We start from the raw sequence: 18566 nt of genomic DNA, 5'->3' as shown, positions 1-18566 counted from the left end.
AACACAGGTGCACTTAGGGCACTCCCACAACGACCACATGGGCTTCCTAAGTGTGCTTGCTTTCGTACTACTAATAATACCCTTCCTTTTCTTTCTTTTTTTTTTTTCTTCTTTCTTTTTTAGGGTCCTGTCTTTTTCAATAGCTCTTATTGATACTTAAAAATGAACACCAGTTGGGTATTGTCCATATGGAAAAAGCAGGCTTTTTGTGATGAGTACATTTGGGACTAAGACGCATCTTTACCACCCTCTTTCTTTTCCCTTCCTCCTCTAATGTCTCATGGAGATATACTAGCCAAGCTCTTCAAGACCACCAATAAAGTTATTCTGGAATCTTCTCTGACTGTGGGTTCCTTTGAATCTTTCTGTGCTTTTCTGTGGGCTCCTATAATTGGATCAGACACATTGCTAAGACCTCTTGTCTTTTTTTTTTCTAAAATGCAAAGTATCCTAACACTCAAACACTCCTTTTCTTTTGAAATAACTTATCCTTAATCTTTTTTGAGAGGAAATAGATGACTTTTATTTTCAGCTCTATGTATATGGATTTGTGCGTGTGCGCGCACACACACACACACGCTCACATTTTGGTCTGTCAGATTCTGCTCTCCGTGCCAGGGAACATGTGTTCCCGCAGAATGGAGAGAAGCCACCTCCACCCACCTTGCATATTCTCTCCTGGATCCAAGCTTCTAGGAAATGAGTTCCCCAAAGAGAAAAAACTCTCCTAGAGCCACAGGCCCACATGGCTATCCATGGAGCTCCTTGCTCCTGTTTATAGAATGTATACTGCTGAAATGTTTCAGTCAGAATTAAATTTGAATTGTGTGTAAGTAATAGTGTTGGCTTAAATTGTATCATGTATACCCTTTAGCCTTCGGACTTGGGTCTCCATCTATTAAAGATAGCTGTTAGAATACAGGGTTGTGGGGATAACCATGCTGACTGGAGTGACCCAGTCAGTAACAGAGGCCAAAAGTCCCAGAGGGAATCAGCTATGAGTGAAAAGCCAGATGACCACATGGGAAGTGAGTCTTGGCAGTAACAAGGTTTAGGGATGGCAAGATAGAAGGTGAATTGGAAACTTCTTTGGCTGGTAAGCATCCCTCAGAGTTATTCAAGTTAAGCAGGCTTAAGCAAGCGTGAGGAGAGTATGGGGAGAGACACATTTAAGGGGGTGCTGGTAAATACTCAGCAGGGGGCTCGTTGAGGTAAAAACAAACAAAGAAACAAACAAAACAACCCACATGATTTCAAAGTGTCTGCTAATTTCCATGGTGTAAATATTCCTGCCAGGGCCAATTTCAAGCTACCAGCGTGACATCACGGAGTGGGGCTTGGAAGCAAGGGATGCGTCCGGCTCTGGCAAGTCAGTGCAGCCAGTTCCAGCTCCCAGGGCTATGCAGTGCTCCCAGGAAGGACTCTCCTACGAGCATCATCTGAAATGATCAGGTGCTCATTGTGCTACTATTTCATAACTGTCCAAACAATGAATGATAAACTCTTAAGAGTACTTCTTTCCCTTAGGGAAATCATTTCTGAAAACCATAGAGAAACCCAGTAACTCCCATTGATCCATAAATGCTCCCCTCTAATCATACTGTTCCCCTGCATTTTTGTATCATTTTGCTGTGTTTACTACAGCTGGATTTTGATGTGTTTATTACAGTCTGTAAAGTCTTGTAGACTTTATTTTTCAGAGCAGTTTCAGGTTCACAGCAAAATTGAGTAGAAGTACAGAGACTTTCCTTAAAAGCCCTGCTCCCACACATGCAGAGCCCCCCTCAGGACGCCCCCCACCCCAGACATATTTCGAATCTTCCTACACCTACAGCCTTGCTCGTAGGGCCCAGGCGGTCTGAAATGCTGCCTACCACCTCTGTGCACACACCCAACACAGGACCGGATGAACGGATGTCTCCGCTTCCTCCTTAGGGAGGCTGTCTCTACGTCTTCCTTCCTTCCCAAGTCTTCCCTCCTCATCCTTTAACAGGTTCTCCTTCACTCTGGATAGATAACTGCTTTTCTCCGGGGGCCTGGAACTTGTTTTCTGGAACTGGGTTATATCCTTGAGGGTGAGGGCCATATCCCAGTACTTAGTTCTCTCATTATTAAGACCTGACCAACTCACTCTCTGGCTTCTAGTCCTCATTCACGTGCCAAAATAGAGAAGGTAAGGCCTAAGCATCAAATTAAAATTAAAATTGTCACCTTTGTTAAAATGGTGCTAAAAACAAAACAAAACAAAAAAGTGCTTGAGGTTTGTAGCCATGAAGGGATGTCATGAAAATGAATCCAGAGTGTCTTAGCTACACACCGGAAGATTCTTTCAGTCAAAACACCTATCTCCTCAATCCTGAGACATGAACAATAACCCTCACAGAACTATTAAGCAACTGGAAGTCATATAACTAACCTAGATGGCTCCAGGGAGGTTTTAAATAAAATACAAACCTATATTAACCATTAAATAAAATACAAACCTATATTAACCCTGCAGACATGAGCAGGGACAGCAGCTTCTCTCTCTCTCTCTCTCTCTCTCGCCGTCTCTCTCTCTTTCTTTTTTTCAGCTCAAATTAATATTTGCCTTTTGAATTGCCTCAGTAGTATTTCTGGTTCCCAAAAATAAATGTAACTAAATTTAGCAAAATATAGAAGTAAAGGATAGTTACCTGAAGTCAAGCCAATCCTGTCGTCGTGTGGGTAATTCTGACACAATCTTATGTGCTGCTATATCAATTATCTTTTCCACTAAGGTCTCCAGTGCTATATGGTATTTTTTTTTTCTAGAGATTCTAAAAATCTCTAAATTTCTAGAGGCTGGTGCTATAAAACATTATTCTGGTCCTCAAGTGCAAGGATAAATTTTGTGGCATTTTTACAGAAATTAGTATAGACCAAATCTAAGATTGGACTTTGGTCTATAAAAAGGCAAAACAAAACAACAACAAAAAAAGTGCTATAACAGATTGGGCCAGGGAGAAGGAGGCTGTTTTATAAAGGTCAATTTTTAAACCCCTCCTACAGAACATGATCTATGCAAAATATATCCACAATATATTCCAAAGCATAATGTCACCGGATAAACCTAAGGAGTGGAACATATGGGGGAATATGAAAAAGAAGGTATTAAAGTCTGAAAACAAGCAGGTTGGTAAGCTCATTAGCTGGGGTGGAATTTTAAAATCTTCACGTGAACGAATATATAAATCAAAATATACACATGCATTCACAGTCATGCGCACTGTATATTCACACATGGCACACTCTACAGTTACATTATAATCTTCCACACTGAACAGTGAATTCCATTCTCTTTATAATGTAAAAGCGCCCTCTGCTGGCCAACCTCAGGTACTTGCACTTTCTCGTTTCATAACAGGAAGCTCTAACATAGAATGATAAAAGAAGTCTGGGAGATTTTATGTGAAACTCTGCATCAAAGTAAGTTCATTACAAATAAAAATTTTATTTTATTTTGAATCTCATTTGCTTTACTTTTATTTTATTATAGGGCATTAATTTCTAAAATAGTATAATGTATAGGTCGATGTAAAATAAGTACTTGTTTTTGAGAGAGCAATAATAGCAGATTATTAAATTAAAAGTGATTGTACAATCAATTCTACTGTAAGCCTTCAGAATTAAAATGATCCAGATACCTTACATTTGCAATAGAAGAAAATGAATGTGGCTTTTGTGTCCCTCTGATGTTTTCTAGGGAGCGTGGTCTAGACAAACAGAAACAGCACAGATTTCCAGTATATTCTTGTTAAAAGAGATGACCTAGGACTTTAGCAAGCAGAACTATAATATCCAGCATTAAAATTCTACTAACAGTCTGAGAACTATTCAAATATCCTTTTAGAAATCACTGTGTTAATTTAGAAGAAGGCAAGTTTTAAAAATTGGTGTATCTTCATTATTAACCACCTTTTAATGGGAAGTAGTTGGAAGGAGGAAGGAAGAACAAATACCAGGCCCCGGTGTGGAGGTATGATAAAAGCACTCTCCAGAGCCGCGGACGAGGGAGTCCTGATATATCACCCCAAGGGGGAAGGAGAAATGGGATTAAAATTGCCTTCAGGGCAGGCTACTGTTACTAATGGTAGTATATCTTACCCATCCAGTGTGTTAAGGAGTCAAAAGGGCTAAAAAACAATACATAAGGACTCTTTGCATTGAAACTATAAATAATTACCATTTGTATGCACCAAGACTATTATGCACTGAAAAAAATATTTTAGAAACTGGTTCAGAAATAAAAATTAGAGGAGTCAATTTAAAATTAGAAATAATTCGAGTCACATTTTTTTCTTCCTGCATATGAAAATTCATATTTATAGAATGTGTGCAGCTTAAGCAATAAGTTTCTTTCAATGCTACTTTGATAGCATTGACTATATTTGAGCTGTATATGAAATCTTAACCCTATATATTAGAATTCAAAATAAAGATTATACATTATCTATACCGGTAAGATACACAAAACAAAATTATGCAAATGCATATCACAGACTATGGGATATTTTCCTCTTTATTTTGACTGTGAATTCTACAAAAGGATGCCCGTATAGGCAAAATCCTTCTACAGTAAATTTTGCAGCAAAAACTTTAATCAAAAGAACACCAGTAACTTTCTCGGGCTAATGGTACTTTCCAAGTTCTTTCTTTCTTTCCATAGTTTTACAGGGTATTTAATTCTTAGTTCTGGAGAGCAATCAGAAAATAGACAAAACACCTGGAATGATCCATAGTGTATCAGCAGTGGCGTCTAAGACCTAAAGCAAAGGAACTACATTTTCATGAATTAGTTACCCTTTGTTATTGCTCTGAAAAGGGCCAGGATGGATTGGACTGTCTGGCTCTCAAGTCCACAGGGAAGTCCACACATCATGAGGATCCTACAGACCAGAAGGTCGTTCAAGTCTGTGAACTGGGTGGGGTCCTCCCATCACTGTACAGTGTACCAGACTTCCACATGTTCTCAGACTCGCGTATGTTAGGAGGCTATAGTTGCATTTACTGTATGACTGTTACTAGCACTTACTGCGACTCTACAGTGACTACTGTTTGACTGACATGCCCATCAGTGGAAAGCCGCATGGGAGCAAGAAGCCACCTCTGTTATGTGCCCCCAGTGTATTTGCAGTCCTGAACACTGAACAGTGCATGTCTGGCATGTAGTAGTTAAATAAATATTTGTTAAATGAAAGAAGCTAAAGGAACAGAGGGCAAATGGGAGGGAGGGAGAGAGCGAACACGGGAGGGGGGAAAACCCTTTCTGTTCTCTAAGGCCATTATTAAGGGCTAGATTTTTTTTTTTTTTCACAACATGCAACTTTAAGTTTTGCACTAGTAAGAAAACAGAAAATTTGTAAAGTTTTGCCTTTAATTTTGTTCACTCTGAGACTCAGAATCCTCGTAGATACATAAGCGACAGGCTGACGAGATGCGTGGCTGGCAACCTTTGATGAAAAACCCTCATTCAAGATACAGGATTGTCTGCCAGCTTCAGTCCTGTCTTTGATTCTTTCTAGTGTGGATTTAGAAAATAACCAGTAACCCACAGAGATGTCAAGTATCCTATTAAGGAAGTTTATTAAATTGTGACAAATCCACATTTGGATAGTGACTTTGGCATTCCTGCAGGATCAGGATTTCTGAAAGAAAGCGCAGCTGCTCAAATGAAAAAAAAAATCCTCTGGAATTCAGGTTTTTGCTATTCTGTGTTAAACCTCACTACTTAGAGTGTGGTCCAGGACCAGCAATACAGCGTCGCCTGGGAGCGCGTGAGAAAGAATGTCAGGCTCCGCACAGGACCTACTGAATCAGAACGCATTTCAGTAAGACCCACTCCTCCCGATGATTCATATACACACCAAAGCCGCAGAAGCATTACGTAAAAAGAAAAAACCCTAAACGAGGCACAAGCCTGAAGAGCTGGCAAACTATAAAACATATTGGTACTATTTATGAGAAAGGATTGCTATCCTATGTGCTTAGATAGTTCACATAAATCAGCAAGAAGAATATGAACACCCTAATAGAAAAATAGATAGGCAATTAGTAATAACAAAAAAGAATACACTTATAAAAAGGTTTTCCACTAGAAATTTAAAAAAAATCAAATTCAAGTAGCAAAATACCCAGTTGACAAGGCTTGAAAATAATGATATTTTGTAGAAATATCTGTTCTTGGGAAAGAGACTTCAGGGCAATAGGCACTCTCTGATACTATTAAAGGGCACGTAAATTGGCACAAGTTCCTGGAGGGAAATTTGACATTAAGTATCAAATGTCTTAAGATTATAAACATCATTTGATCCAGACGTTCCAAATATGTAATCTGTTTTTTAAGAATTAAATTGAAACATAGATAGGAAGGGAGTTATTCCCAATGTAGAAATTTTTCAACATCCTAAATATTTAACAATTGATTTATTAATTATAGAGCACCCAATGGATGGAACTATTATTAAGTCATTAAAAACCACGCTATAGAAGAGTTTCTAATGAACACAGGAGAAATGCCATTTTGTATAAACATGCACTTATGCAAAAAGATCAGAAGGATAGATACCCAAATGTTAAGAGTAATACATCTACATTGCCGGAGGATGGGTGACTTTTCCTTTGTATGTTTTCACGTTTTCCAAATTTCCTGCAATGCAGTTACATTACATTTCGGAGTAGAAAACAGTAAACTTTAGAAGCACTTGGCTGGCTCAGTCAGTGGAGCATGTGACTCTTGATCTCAGGGTTGTGAGTTCGAGCCCCACATTGGAGATCGAGATTACTTTAAAAAAAAGAGAGAGAGAGAAGGTAGTAAACTTTGCAGTGGTGGGATGAAGTCAGCTTATCTCGGCTCATAAAAGCCAATCGTTAAATTTTCAGGAATTTGTGAGCAAGTTGTTAAGCACAGCCATTTTAAAAATTAAATTATATAAATTTACAGTTAAATAAATTACATGAAAGCAAAAGTAATGAATGCCTAAACTCATCACTTCCTGATCGTGTTCCTGGATTTCACTATTATCTGTGGCGCTGAGGTTGTTTATGCCCATTGTATCTGCAGAGTGGAGATGCCAACGTGATGACGAGCACCCGCTTCTCTCTTTCCAGCTCAGGGACATGAGGCCGGAGGTTTGACATCAGCTTCAGCGAGAGCTTTTTCTTTGTGAAGATCGGCAAGTACTGGCAGCTCAGGCCTTCCTTTCCTTCCCCCAGAGAGTTACTTCTTAAACAGTTACCAGCACGGCGCAGATTTTTAAAAATTGTTTCTTTTAAATGACTATTTCTTGTGAAAATAGAATGTGGCCCTTTGGTGGGGAGAGGGGAAGAGAGGATTTTCCTGTCGTGAGCAAATTAGGGAGGGGAATGTAATTAAATTAGTTTGATCCTTCCAGGAATGTTTCATATCAAAAAAAGGTGGTCATGGTGGTAAATAGTTCTCTCACCAATTAGTTACTGCAAATCAAGCCAACCCCAGTTTAGCACCTGTCATCTTCCTTTCTACAGCCTTGTGTTTGGTCTCTACAACCCAGCTGAACCTCTCTGAGACATCCCAGTCTATAAAAAAAAGAAAAGATAATGAATGGCTTTTTCATTCTTGGAGCTTGGGATGAATCAAACTAATTCATATATTTGAAAGTACTTTGAAAACTATGAAATATACGGTATGATTATAATATTTATCCCATCACAAAGACCATGGATATCTTCTTATAAAGTAAAATTAGAACCAAATGTATTCCTATTCATAACATATTAATACTGCATTTGTTTTGAAAACATTTTTAGCCACAAAGAATTCTTCTAATTTGAACATTTCTAGAAATATGATTTTAATAAGAGTGCTCACAAAACCTCCAGGCCCAAATTTTCTCCCTGTGTTTCACAGATCCTGATATTGTCAATGCACCAACTGATTTTTCGGGAAGTGGTAATCAGCAAAATAGGTAAACTGTGTGCAGGGTCCAAATACCTGAAACAACAGAAGAATCCACCAAAGACGATTCCAGGGAATCACAATCCTCGTCCCAGCCCTCTCTCTCTGGACTTGGCTGACCTGTGGCTGAAAGAACTGCTTCTTGAACATCAGGGCCATCTCGTTGTGATAAATTCTCAGGCTCTGTGAATAAAGCATCAGAAGTTAACCACAGTGCAGTGCAGACTTGTGGACCGTCTGCATCACTGCAATAGCTCTTCTGAAAAGGAAACAGGAGTTCCTAGTAGACATTTACCTGAATATATTGAAATACTTCAAAATACAGAATGTGAATTGTTAATGCAAGTTTTTACACAATATAAATAGTTATCATTGTTATTTTGAAAACCAAGTGGAGGTTCCCGGTAGAAATTTGTCAGAATATACTTTTATACGTTGACATTTTGAAATGCTAGGAACATATATATTTTTTTAATGACACGTTATTTCTATTTTTAATATGGACACCATGAGTAATTCTTTCCTAGTGATTAAATTTTATCTAAAAAGACTTTATAACAAGTATCATGGTAATCACAAACCAGTCTGATGATTTCCTCTCTGACCATTACTGGTAGGAAGTAAGACACTTATTTAGTGACACAAAGTTATATTTAAGGCTGAATTATGAAAATGCAAATTTGGTGGTGGTTTTTCTTTAGCTTGTGCTCTTGCCATCTTATTCCCTCGCCGTGCGTTCTGCATGAGATGTGCATATGCTTTAATGTCAGCCCAAATTCATGTATTTTGAATATCTGGAGATTTTTTAGGAATTCAATAAAATATTCTATATCCTTCCCTTTCCCTTCCCTCCATTTCCACCACCAGCCTTTCTTCCTTCGACCAACATGCATTGGATGTTTTCTTCTATGTGGGTTACAAAGAAAAATAAGAGTTTCTGTCCTCCTGAGGCCATAATCTATCAGAGGAGACCAATTCCATAAATAAAGTTTCTTGAAGTATCATTGTGGATTAACCCATCTCAAGAATAAAGGGAAAGTTTGTCCTGCGTGCAGAGAATTTCCCGAAGAAAATTGTTGTGTCTTTGGCTCTGTTGTTGGTGAAGACAACTTGATAGTGTTTGCAGGCACGCATTCAGTATGTTTGGGGTTTATCTATACTCAGAATTGTCCATTTATTTGTGCTTATCATATAAACGCTATGGAAATGTTGAATCATTAAATCCTCAAAATAGCCTTAGGTAATAGTATTTTCCCCACTTCACAGAGGAGCAAACTGAGGCACAGAGAGGGCAAGTACCTGTTCAAAGCCACACATCCACGGAAGTAAAAGAGCCAGGATTCAATAAGCATCAGGATTGGGAGCCCAGGCTGCTGGATCAGTCAGCTCAGGCCACAAGAACAAAACACCAGAGATGGAATAACTCAAGCCAGATAATTTTATTTTCTCATAGTGCTGGAGATTGCAAGTCCCCGATCAACGTGCCAGCAGGACTGGTGTCTGGTAGGCACTCTCTCCTAGGGTGCAGAACGCCACCTTCTCACTGCGTCCTCACATGGTGAAGAGAGAGACAGAGATCTCTTTCTCTTCTCATAAAGCCACAGTCCTATCAGATCAGGGCTCACCCTTCCGACCTCATTGCACCTTAATTACCTCCTTGGAGGCCCCATCCCCCAGAAACAGTTACATTAGGGATTAGGGCTTCAGCATATGAATTTTGGGGAAACACAACTTTGTCCATAGTAACTCCTAACCACAAGAACGATCACAGCTAACTTTATTCCGGTCATTAAGACCTACCAGAAAAATGTTTAGATTCCCATAAAAAGAGGTACAGTTCAGCAAACAAAATTTCAATCCCAACCCCTCGGATTGGATTTTCTGAGAAATGAAAAAATAAGCCCTGCTTTTTAGGATGAGTGGGTCAGGAGCAGCCTCCCTGTGGGTGGGGTGGTGGGGGGTACATGGATGCTGCCCCAGCTGGGGACTGGAGTTTTCCTTCCAATCCTCGAAGGAAGCTCAGAGATCTCTTTCCACTCTGCTCCCTGCCATCAGAGAAGCCCTCATAACTGGGTCAATGCCCATCATCACTCCCTTTGGTAGAATGAGGGAGAAGCCTCAACTAGGTGAGGACCCTGCTACGGGACCAGAAAGGGGGATGGATAATTGGTACTCCCTTTTTTTCTTTCCACAAGGCCTTTCCCCCTTTTATAAAGGGCTTGGCCTTGGCCAGCCAGGTTGTGTGCGTGGGCTGGGAAAATGTGGATAAACTAGTCCCTAAGCCATTCAGAAACAGACACAAAAAGACCGAATAATAACACAAATTTATGGCAGACAGTAAAGAAAGTGAAGAGGAAAGCGGGAGAGTACAGATCTATGTGATGACGTGTGTTACAATGTAGATACGTATTACCTGGGATTTACTATATTTACGCTACCTGCATTGCTCTTGTTCAAAGAATTATAATTTTTCAAATTACATTAAACTTCTAGAAGCGCCTTCGTGGCCCGGTCGGCTGTGTCCGACTCTTGATCTTGGCTTATGTGTTGATCTCAGGGTGTGGAGCTGGAGCCCTGCATTGGACTCCATGCTGGGCATGAAGCCTACTAAAACAAACAACCTTCTAACAAAGCATCTTGTGAAGAGGAACTGAAAAGTATTTTAGAAAGAGGGACGCCTGGGTGGCTCAGTGTGTTGAGCAACTCCTGGTTTCCGCTCAGGTCATGATCTCTGGGTCCTAGGATTGGCCGCATGGCGGTCTGTGCTCAGCATGGAGTCCGCTTGTCCCTCTTCCTCCCCCAAGCTCCTCCCCCTACTTGCTCTCTCTTTCTCTCTCAAATAAATGAATAAAAATCTTTAAAATACATATATTGTAGAAGGAAATATGGCCAGCCATGTTGTCTATGTCAGGAGAATCTAGACAACACTTTGGAGCAGATCTTCTAGACTCCATCCTAAACAAGTGTGCCACCGTATACAACTGTAAAATGGGTGGGTACCCTCGAATTTGAGGGACAGATATGACAAGGTCTTGTGACCTGAAAGGCCACCTTTCTAATGTCCCTTATTACACTGAGACCAAAATTTCCCAGGGAACAGCAATAAAAAAAAAATCTAGACTGCAACCATTTTCTCTTTGAAATTTAAGCCCTTAGATGTTTGTCATGGATGGAAATGGTTCCATGAGGTCCTGAAAGGAAACTCATCATGGGTGTGTGTGTGTGTGTGTGTGTGTGTGTGTGTATTTAACTACTGGGCAAAATTAAGCTATTTCATAAATAATATAGAATAAAAAATAATGTGCTATTAATTTTAATAATTCCGTAACTTTTTTATTTTGCACAAGCAACTTAGAAAAGTGCTTATCGTGTTTCTTATTCCACTAGAAAGTGGTTTGTGGCAACAGGGCCTTTGTGGATCTCATTGAAGTCTGTATCTGCAGCATTTGCAACAGCGAGTGTGGCACTCATCGCACGTTGTTCGGTGAATGAATGACGGGATGACTGGATGAACAGAAGTAGTGGAGTAAGCTTGAAGTGATTGTAGTGTATTTAAATCATTCCTTACCAATTATTTAAATCATTCCTTACCAATTAAATCATTCCTTACCAAACCATTGGATGGAGTCCAATGCAGGGCTCCAGCTCCGCACCCTGAGATCGAGAGTCGGACACAGCCGACCGGGCCACGAAGGTGCCTCTAGAAGTTTAATCTAATTTTAAAAATTATAATTCTTTGAACAAGAGCAATGCAGGTAGCATAAATATAGTAAATCCCAGTAAATCCCAGCTACTGTCACTTTGCCTTACATATGAGATTTTTGAAAACAAGATACATACCCCGAAAAGAAAAATAAGATGGCAGTTTATATTAGATTTACAAATAATATATGTGAAAGGGCTCTAAAATGTTACTTTTATTATTATAAATTGAAGGACCAAAAAAGAAACCTCACAGGAAGTAATATTGAGATATGTTGGTAATCACAGGCCTTCTATCAGATGTTTAATAAATTCCTTAAAAATTGTTAGGGATGACCAGAAGACTAGCAGCACAGCTGTAATAACCACTAGAATATTTTCTTCCAATGTATTGGTTATCTCATCAATGTATAAATTATTTTGATAAAAATTTTAGGTAATCATCTTGTTTTCAATATAAGATGACTAGTGGAAAGAATGTTAGACTAGGAGTCAGCTGCCAGTATATAGATATATAAAGCTGCCAATAGCCCAGTGTGCTGAATTTTGTGATCTTTGGTAAGTTAATCTTTTCCCAGGCAACAGTTTCCTCATTTGTAAAGGTGAAAAAAAATAGATGATTTCTCAAATCACTTCCAATTTTGAAATTTTGATTCTCAATATCTTAGTGTTTGGCATTGTGTCCACAGGCTTCATCAAACTCTCAATCACTAGGGAAAATGTACAAACTCTTTTTAAAAGTAGAATTAGGGGCTCCTGGGTGGCACAGCTGTTAAGCGTCTGCCTTCGGCTCAGGGTGTGATCCTGGCGCTGTGGGATCGAGCCCCACATCAGGCTCCTGTGCTATGAGCCTGCTTCTTCCTCTCCCACTCCTCCTACTTGTGTTCCCTCTCTCACTGGCTGTCTCTATCTCTGTCGAATAAATGGATAAAATCTTTAAAAAAAAAAAAAGTAGAATTAGATATACCTGCATTGCTTTCAAAGCAAGTGGTGCCTGTTAGCTCTTGGACAAGGGCGTGGTTTTCTGTTTGCCTCAGAACAGTCAGAAATTCAGAAAACCAGTTTTCTTTCTGCACGATCCTTCTCAGTAGCTCTCTTACACCTGATTCATTTCCATTGCTTTCTGCAGCAGAAATCTGTTTTAAGAGAAAAGCAGAATTAAGAAGATCACCCATCTTCTGAACAATTTTAAACAGGAGCTAGCCTTTTTAAAAAATGAGCAATCAAGCATAAATATTAGTAAAGGCTTATATTCCACCACGAAAGGAAAGAACAATGTCACTTGCAGAAATTCTGGATTGTAGTGGGGAGCAAATCTCTGGGTCAAGCCCCATTTTAAAAGCCACAAAGATATTCAAAACTGACACTTAGGAAGAAGGTTCTCCCTTGGCCATTCTGAATAACGGGGACAAGAGAAAGTGTCTTTCATTTCTTGTTCTGTTCTGTTCATTTGCATCAATTTCTTTCCATGTATCTAGAGCTTGCTATTTCTTTTCAACTGATGGAGTCTATAGATAGGAAGCCAAATATTTCTTACCTGACTCCTCTTTCTTGACTATCACTTCTATGAAGTAATTACTATCACAAGATTTATAGTCTTGTTTACTTAGTATTTGCAACATGTATTAATGACTATATCATTTTCTTAAATTTGCATTTAAGATTATGAGACAAATTTATTTCTACATATATTCCTTTCTTAAGGTATGGGGCAGAATTATTTCTCTATCTATTCATTACAACTTTTAGCCTTCCTTTGATTTCTCTTTTAAACCAGCAAAGCATTTTAAATGTGGACCATTTGTGTAATCATTATCACAGGGCATTTCCCAGTTCTTAATATGGCACGAAACATTTGGAGAAAAGACTAATGCAAGCCCCATTTCGACCACAAAGAAATGAGACAGGGCATCACCAGCCTGCTGTGCCTTTAGGAAAGCCTTCATCCCTCTGGGCTTCTGCTTCTGCGTGGGCAAAATGAAGCAACTGAAAAGAAATTTGGGGGCTTTTCCCCTCTACCTGCACATTGGGCACACCTGGGGAGCTTTAAAAACACTCATGTCTGGGATCTACCCCCAAGAAGTCTGACTTATTTTGACTGTGTTGGGAAGCCAGAATTTTTTTAAGGCTCTCATGATTCTCAGCAGCAGCTTAGATGAGAAATACTAGATTTACCTCTTCTCAAAGGTCCTTCTGAGTATGTGTCCACCTCCTACATGGATAATCTGGGTTGTTAGCTAGATTAATTGTTTCCTATTAAATTTGTGTATTTTCTAGTCCTATAAATGCAGCCTATAACTTTTTAGCGTCAGGTGTTTGTTTGCATTTTTGGAACAGTGTCTGACACAAATTTAGTGTTAGTTATTATTATGGATGACTGAAGAAAGCATCTACCGTTATAAACCCTTCACCAGTGGACACGATTTAGTACAGAAGTATGAAGCATGATTTCTACCCAGTGGGCACGTTTGTCTTACTAGATAATAGTTAATAATGTCATTATAAATGCTTTGCACCTATTAACCCAGAAACCCTGAAGGAGGAGCCGATATTAACCCACTTTGCAGACCAGAAGTCTAAGGCGCAGAGAATTCCGGTTACCTCCCTGAAGCCACGAAGCTGGTAAATGGCAGAAGGAAAATTTCATCCCAGGAATTGACTTCAGAGGCCGAATGCTGCCTTGCTGAGCTATAATTAGAGCTACTAATTGTCTCCAATTTTAAGCACATTTTCTGACAAGAAATGGGTAAGATGACTACTGGACTTAATAAAATTTAGGTGATTTCACAGCATTTTCTAAGCAGATTCTTGCTCATTTCCTACTTTTCGTCTAACTTCATTCATCTCCTCATGGAGACTTTTTGTCTTCTCCGGCGTTTGTAACATCTTTATTATTATCTGCTGACTTAAACCATAATTGCTAAAGACATTTAGTAAGACTGGTTTGAGCACCTTCTTTTAACTCAACCATTCCTATTTGTAATTACCTCACTCTTTAATCACCTTTAAATCCATCTGACAGAAGTCATCAGAAAGCATTTCTCTAAAAAGAGTAAGTGAGGCACGGTAATGAATATTCTCACTAAAAACCTAATTATATTATAGGCACTAAATTTTCTTCCACTATTAAGCAGTTAAGTTGATTTTAACTGTAGGATTACATTTGTCAAGGTTGCTTTGTCCTTATTGAGTTCAGCATTTGAGGATCATGATATCATTATTTCCTACAAGTGTTTTTATTATTTGAACAGTGGAACTACCTATAACACCTGTGCAATTTTTGCAGCTTCATCAAGATTCTGAATTTTTAAGAAGTCTTCTGAGTTTGGGTGCTAGAAAGTAGCATCAGTTCCCTTTGAAACATATATCTATATATATGTATGTATGTATTATATGTATATATGTATATATATTAAGTAAATATGCATATATTTACTTAATCTGTTCTCCTGAAACATACTAGAGACATTAGATCCCAATATTAAACTTGATTATGGAAATTCTTTTTTTTTTTTTTTAAGATTTTATCTATTTATGTGACAGAGAGACAGCCAGAGAGAGAGGGAACACAGCAGGGGAGAGGGAGAGGGAGAAGCAGGCTCCCAGCTGAGGAGCCCGATGTGGGCCTCGATCCTGGAACCCCGGAATCACGCCCTGAGCCGAAGGCAGACACTTAAGGACTGCGCTACCCAGGCGCCCCTGATTATGGAAATTCTTGAGAGGTATTTAGACTTGAGACTTCAACAGGACATGTGATGATTCTCATTCATGTTCCTCCCCTACTGAATATTTTCTCTAAATATGAAGTTTAAAAATATTTATGATACATTGTTAACTAATTTATGGAATAGAAAATAAATATGAATTTGTGGGTAATACAATTACATGCTTTCACATTCTAAATTCTTTGATCTATGTTTTTTCTTTCCAACAGAAATCAGTAAACAATGATATTTCCATTAAGCAATGGCTTGCCGACAAAATTGTTTGAGAAAAATATTTTCTCTCCTTCATAAAAACCTTAGATAACTATTTAAATATAATGGTGATTTTTTAACACAGCAGAGCTCAGGAAGCAAAACTCATGTTAAAAACAAAGAATTTTTAAAAAGCTAGTTCCTCATAGGAAGAGAGGAAAAAATAAAACAAGACAAAATCAGAGAGGGAGACAAACCATAGGAGACTCTTAATCATAGGAAACAAACTGAGGGTTGCTGGAGGGGAGATGGGTGAGGGGATGGGGTAACTGGGTGATGGACATTAGGGAGGGCACGTGATGTAATGAGCACTGGCTGTTATATAAGACTGATGAATAACCGACCTCTACCCCTGAAACCAATAATACATTGTATGTTAATTAATTGAATTTAAATTTTAAAAAAATTGTTTTAAAAAGAGAAAAAAAAACTAGTTCCCCATTAAAGTTAATGTGTTTCTAAATGAATATGTATCATTACATTGATATAACTAATTTCTTATTAGTATTTTTTCTTGCTAATAAAATTCTTACACATACTAATTTACCTGATAATACAATGAGCTGGGGGAGACTGACTCAGGTTCTCAGCGTCACGTAAGGACAACTGGACTTGATTTCTAGCTGGACTCAACATAGTATCTCTTGTTCTCCTATGTAAATGAAAGGTATATGGGGTCTTCCTGGACTCTGGATGTTTAATGCTTTGAACTGGCCAGGACTGAAACATGCACCTCTCTTCAGCTGTTCAGACTGATATTAAGACACTGTGGAAATGTATATATGGTCACCTCTTTTCCAGAGTTCATGGCCGTCAAAGTCAATGGATGTGCCAAGAGGTCACTAAGAATCCTAAAATAAAAGCAGGTCAGTACAGGGGCAGCCCTTTTCTATTAGGGATCATTATATTATAGTGATCTATAAAGCGATTCTTATATTTATCATTGACTCTCCAGTATTTACAATAGTGCCTTGCATATGCTAGACATTAACTATTTATTAGAAGAACAAATACTGATCAACACTACAACGTAAGCTCCATGAAAGCACAGACAGTATCGGCATTATTATCCAGTCTCTTCACCACTGGCATGGTGTCTGCCACAAGATGTCACTCCATAAATTTAAACCAAATGAATGCACAGTCAATCCGTTAAATAAGTTTCTTTGGGTACTTGCTGGACACAAAGCTAAATCTAGGATCATTTCCAGAGGCTCTGATGTATGAAGGGCAGGGGTTGCAGGGATGGACACGAGAATCATAAACTAAAATGACAGACCAAGTAGAAAATGTCTACTAGAAAACAGGAAAATAATTAAAATAAAATATTTTCTACAAGTCCTGCCTTCTTAAGTCAAATATTACGTTAGGCTGTCAAAAAAGCCAATTTGGAGATCTTATGTCCATCATCCATCCATTTCCAAATGCCTGGCAGGGGAAGGCATGACATCATGTGTTCTTACCCCTTATCCCTTATCCCAGGCAACTTTCTGGAAATAAATTCGATCAATCAGTTAATACTTATTAGTACCAGTTTTAGACCTAGTCCTGGCTTGGTTTCTAAAGATGAAAGACATAGTTTTTCCTTGGCATCACAGTTTAATCCAGGGGGTTTAAGCAGATCCCAGTTTCAATATGGGTGATTTACCTAAATCTCTGAAACTTTAAATTCATAAGGAATTGTAACCAAATGACTGATGATAAAAGTCATCATCATCATCATCATATCAAAACAACTCTTTATTATTATTATTATTTATTAAAAAGCTTTTTCATAAACATGATTTCTCATTTGTATTCACTAAAGTACCGTGAGTGAGAAGAGACATTATGTCCACTTTCATGGGTAAATTTAAGATTAAGGAACTTAAATAACTTGACCCAAAGTAACACATAGAGTAAGAAACAAACATAGATCTCAAATCCAGGTTTTCCCATGCCAAATTCTCATGTTTTTCCCCAGTACGTTTTGCTGTTTTGAGGTAAAAATTCATCAATACCCCCATATCAATATAGATTCTTCTAAACCTAGTGCTTGTTTCCCACTGTCTCTGATAGCTTATTTTCCATTGTCTTCGACAGCTTTGATGACACATGTAAAATGATGTGTAGACATGACTCCAGAATCTCACAGAGACACTATTCCTCCTCAGAAAGCTTCAAATGCGTAGCTCCTCCATCTTTCAGAGCCTCTTTTGAAATATGAATCTGAGGGACAGTTTGGGTTGCTTTGGCTTTAACTGCTACCCAGTACATAAATGTCCCTTTACTCTACATCTTCTTTGTGTCAGATCCCTTGCATTACTGCTAGCTGCCTCCACGCTTGCCAGAATCAAGAACTTGGATAAAATCTAGCTGGCGGAAATTCAATCCAGGCAAGACAAAAGTGATGCTGATAGGCAGAAGTATTTAGAGTAAATAAGGAGAAGTGCTGTTTCGCTGGCAATCGGGACATCATACCCACCAAACATAAACAGCTTTGTGGTGTTACTGGACTCTGTTGCTTCTGGACTTCCTAACAGCTACTGTGGCTGGAAATGCCATCTTCCATCTCCAGCTGGCTTGAAGGCTGCATACTGTCTTCCAAATTAAGATTCTGCCACAGTGATGTACACATTTGTCATATCCAGCTGGACTACTATAATGCGTTCTAGCTGGTTCTCAATACACAAAACTACATAAACGTTACAGACAACAGTGCAAAGTAATTTACTTGTTAGGAAAACCAGCCATCAAAATTAGATGCATGCTTGGGTCTTTGGACAGTCCCTATGGCTGTCAAGTCTACAAAGGACTATTAACTTTAGTCACTAAAGACCAAGTTACAGCACAGGCTAATGTGAGGCCAATGTCCAAACTTTGTAATGAAGATACAAACAACTGATGAATCTGAAAGAAAGCAAGAAAGAAAGAAAGAAAGAAAGAAAGAAAGA

The 18566-nt window shown here is 38.6% G+C and overlaps 1 protein-coding gene across 1 annotated transcript in view; it reads right to left on the bottom strand.

Annotated features, from left to right (window-relative positions):
- The window catches only part of IFIH1 (interferon induced with helicase C domain 1), a 52514-nt gene that overhangs the window by 32221 nt on the left and 1727 nt on the right, over positions 1-18566 (bottom strand). The window contains exons 2-3 of the mRNA XM_008687031.2: positions 12624-12792; positions 7991-8137 (exon numbers count right to left, since the gene is read on the bottom strand). Coding sequence (XP_008685253.1) covers positions 7991-8137; positions 12624-12792 — 316 coding nt within the window. The remainder of the gene's footprint in view (positions 1-7990; positions 8138-12623; positions 12793-18566) is intronic.

This window comes from Ursus maritimus, unplaced genomic scaffold, assembly GCF_017311325.1.
Source record: "Ursus maritimus isolate PB19 unplaced genomic scaffold, ASM1731132v1 scaffold_1, whole genome shotgun sequence".
NCBI classification, from domain to species: domain Eukaryota; kingdom Metazoa; phylum Chordata; class Mammalia; order Carnivora; family Ursidae; genus Ursus; species Ursus maritimus.
Note: the sequence above shows the minus strand (reverse complement) of the source record. Positions and strands in the feature narration are given on the sequence as shown.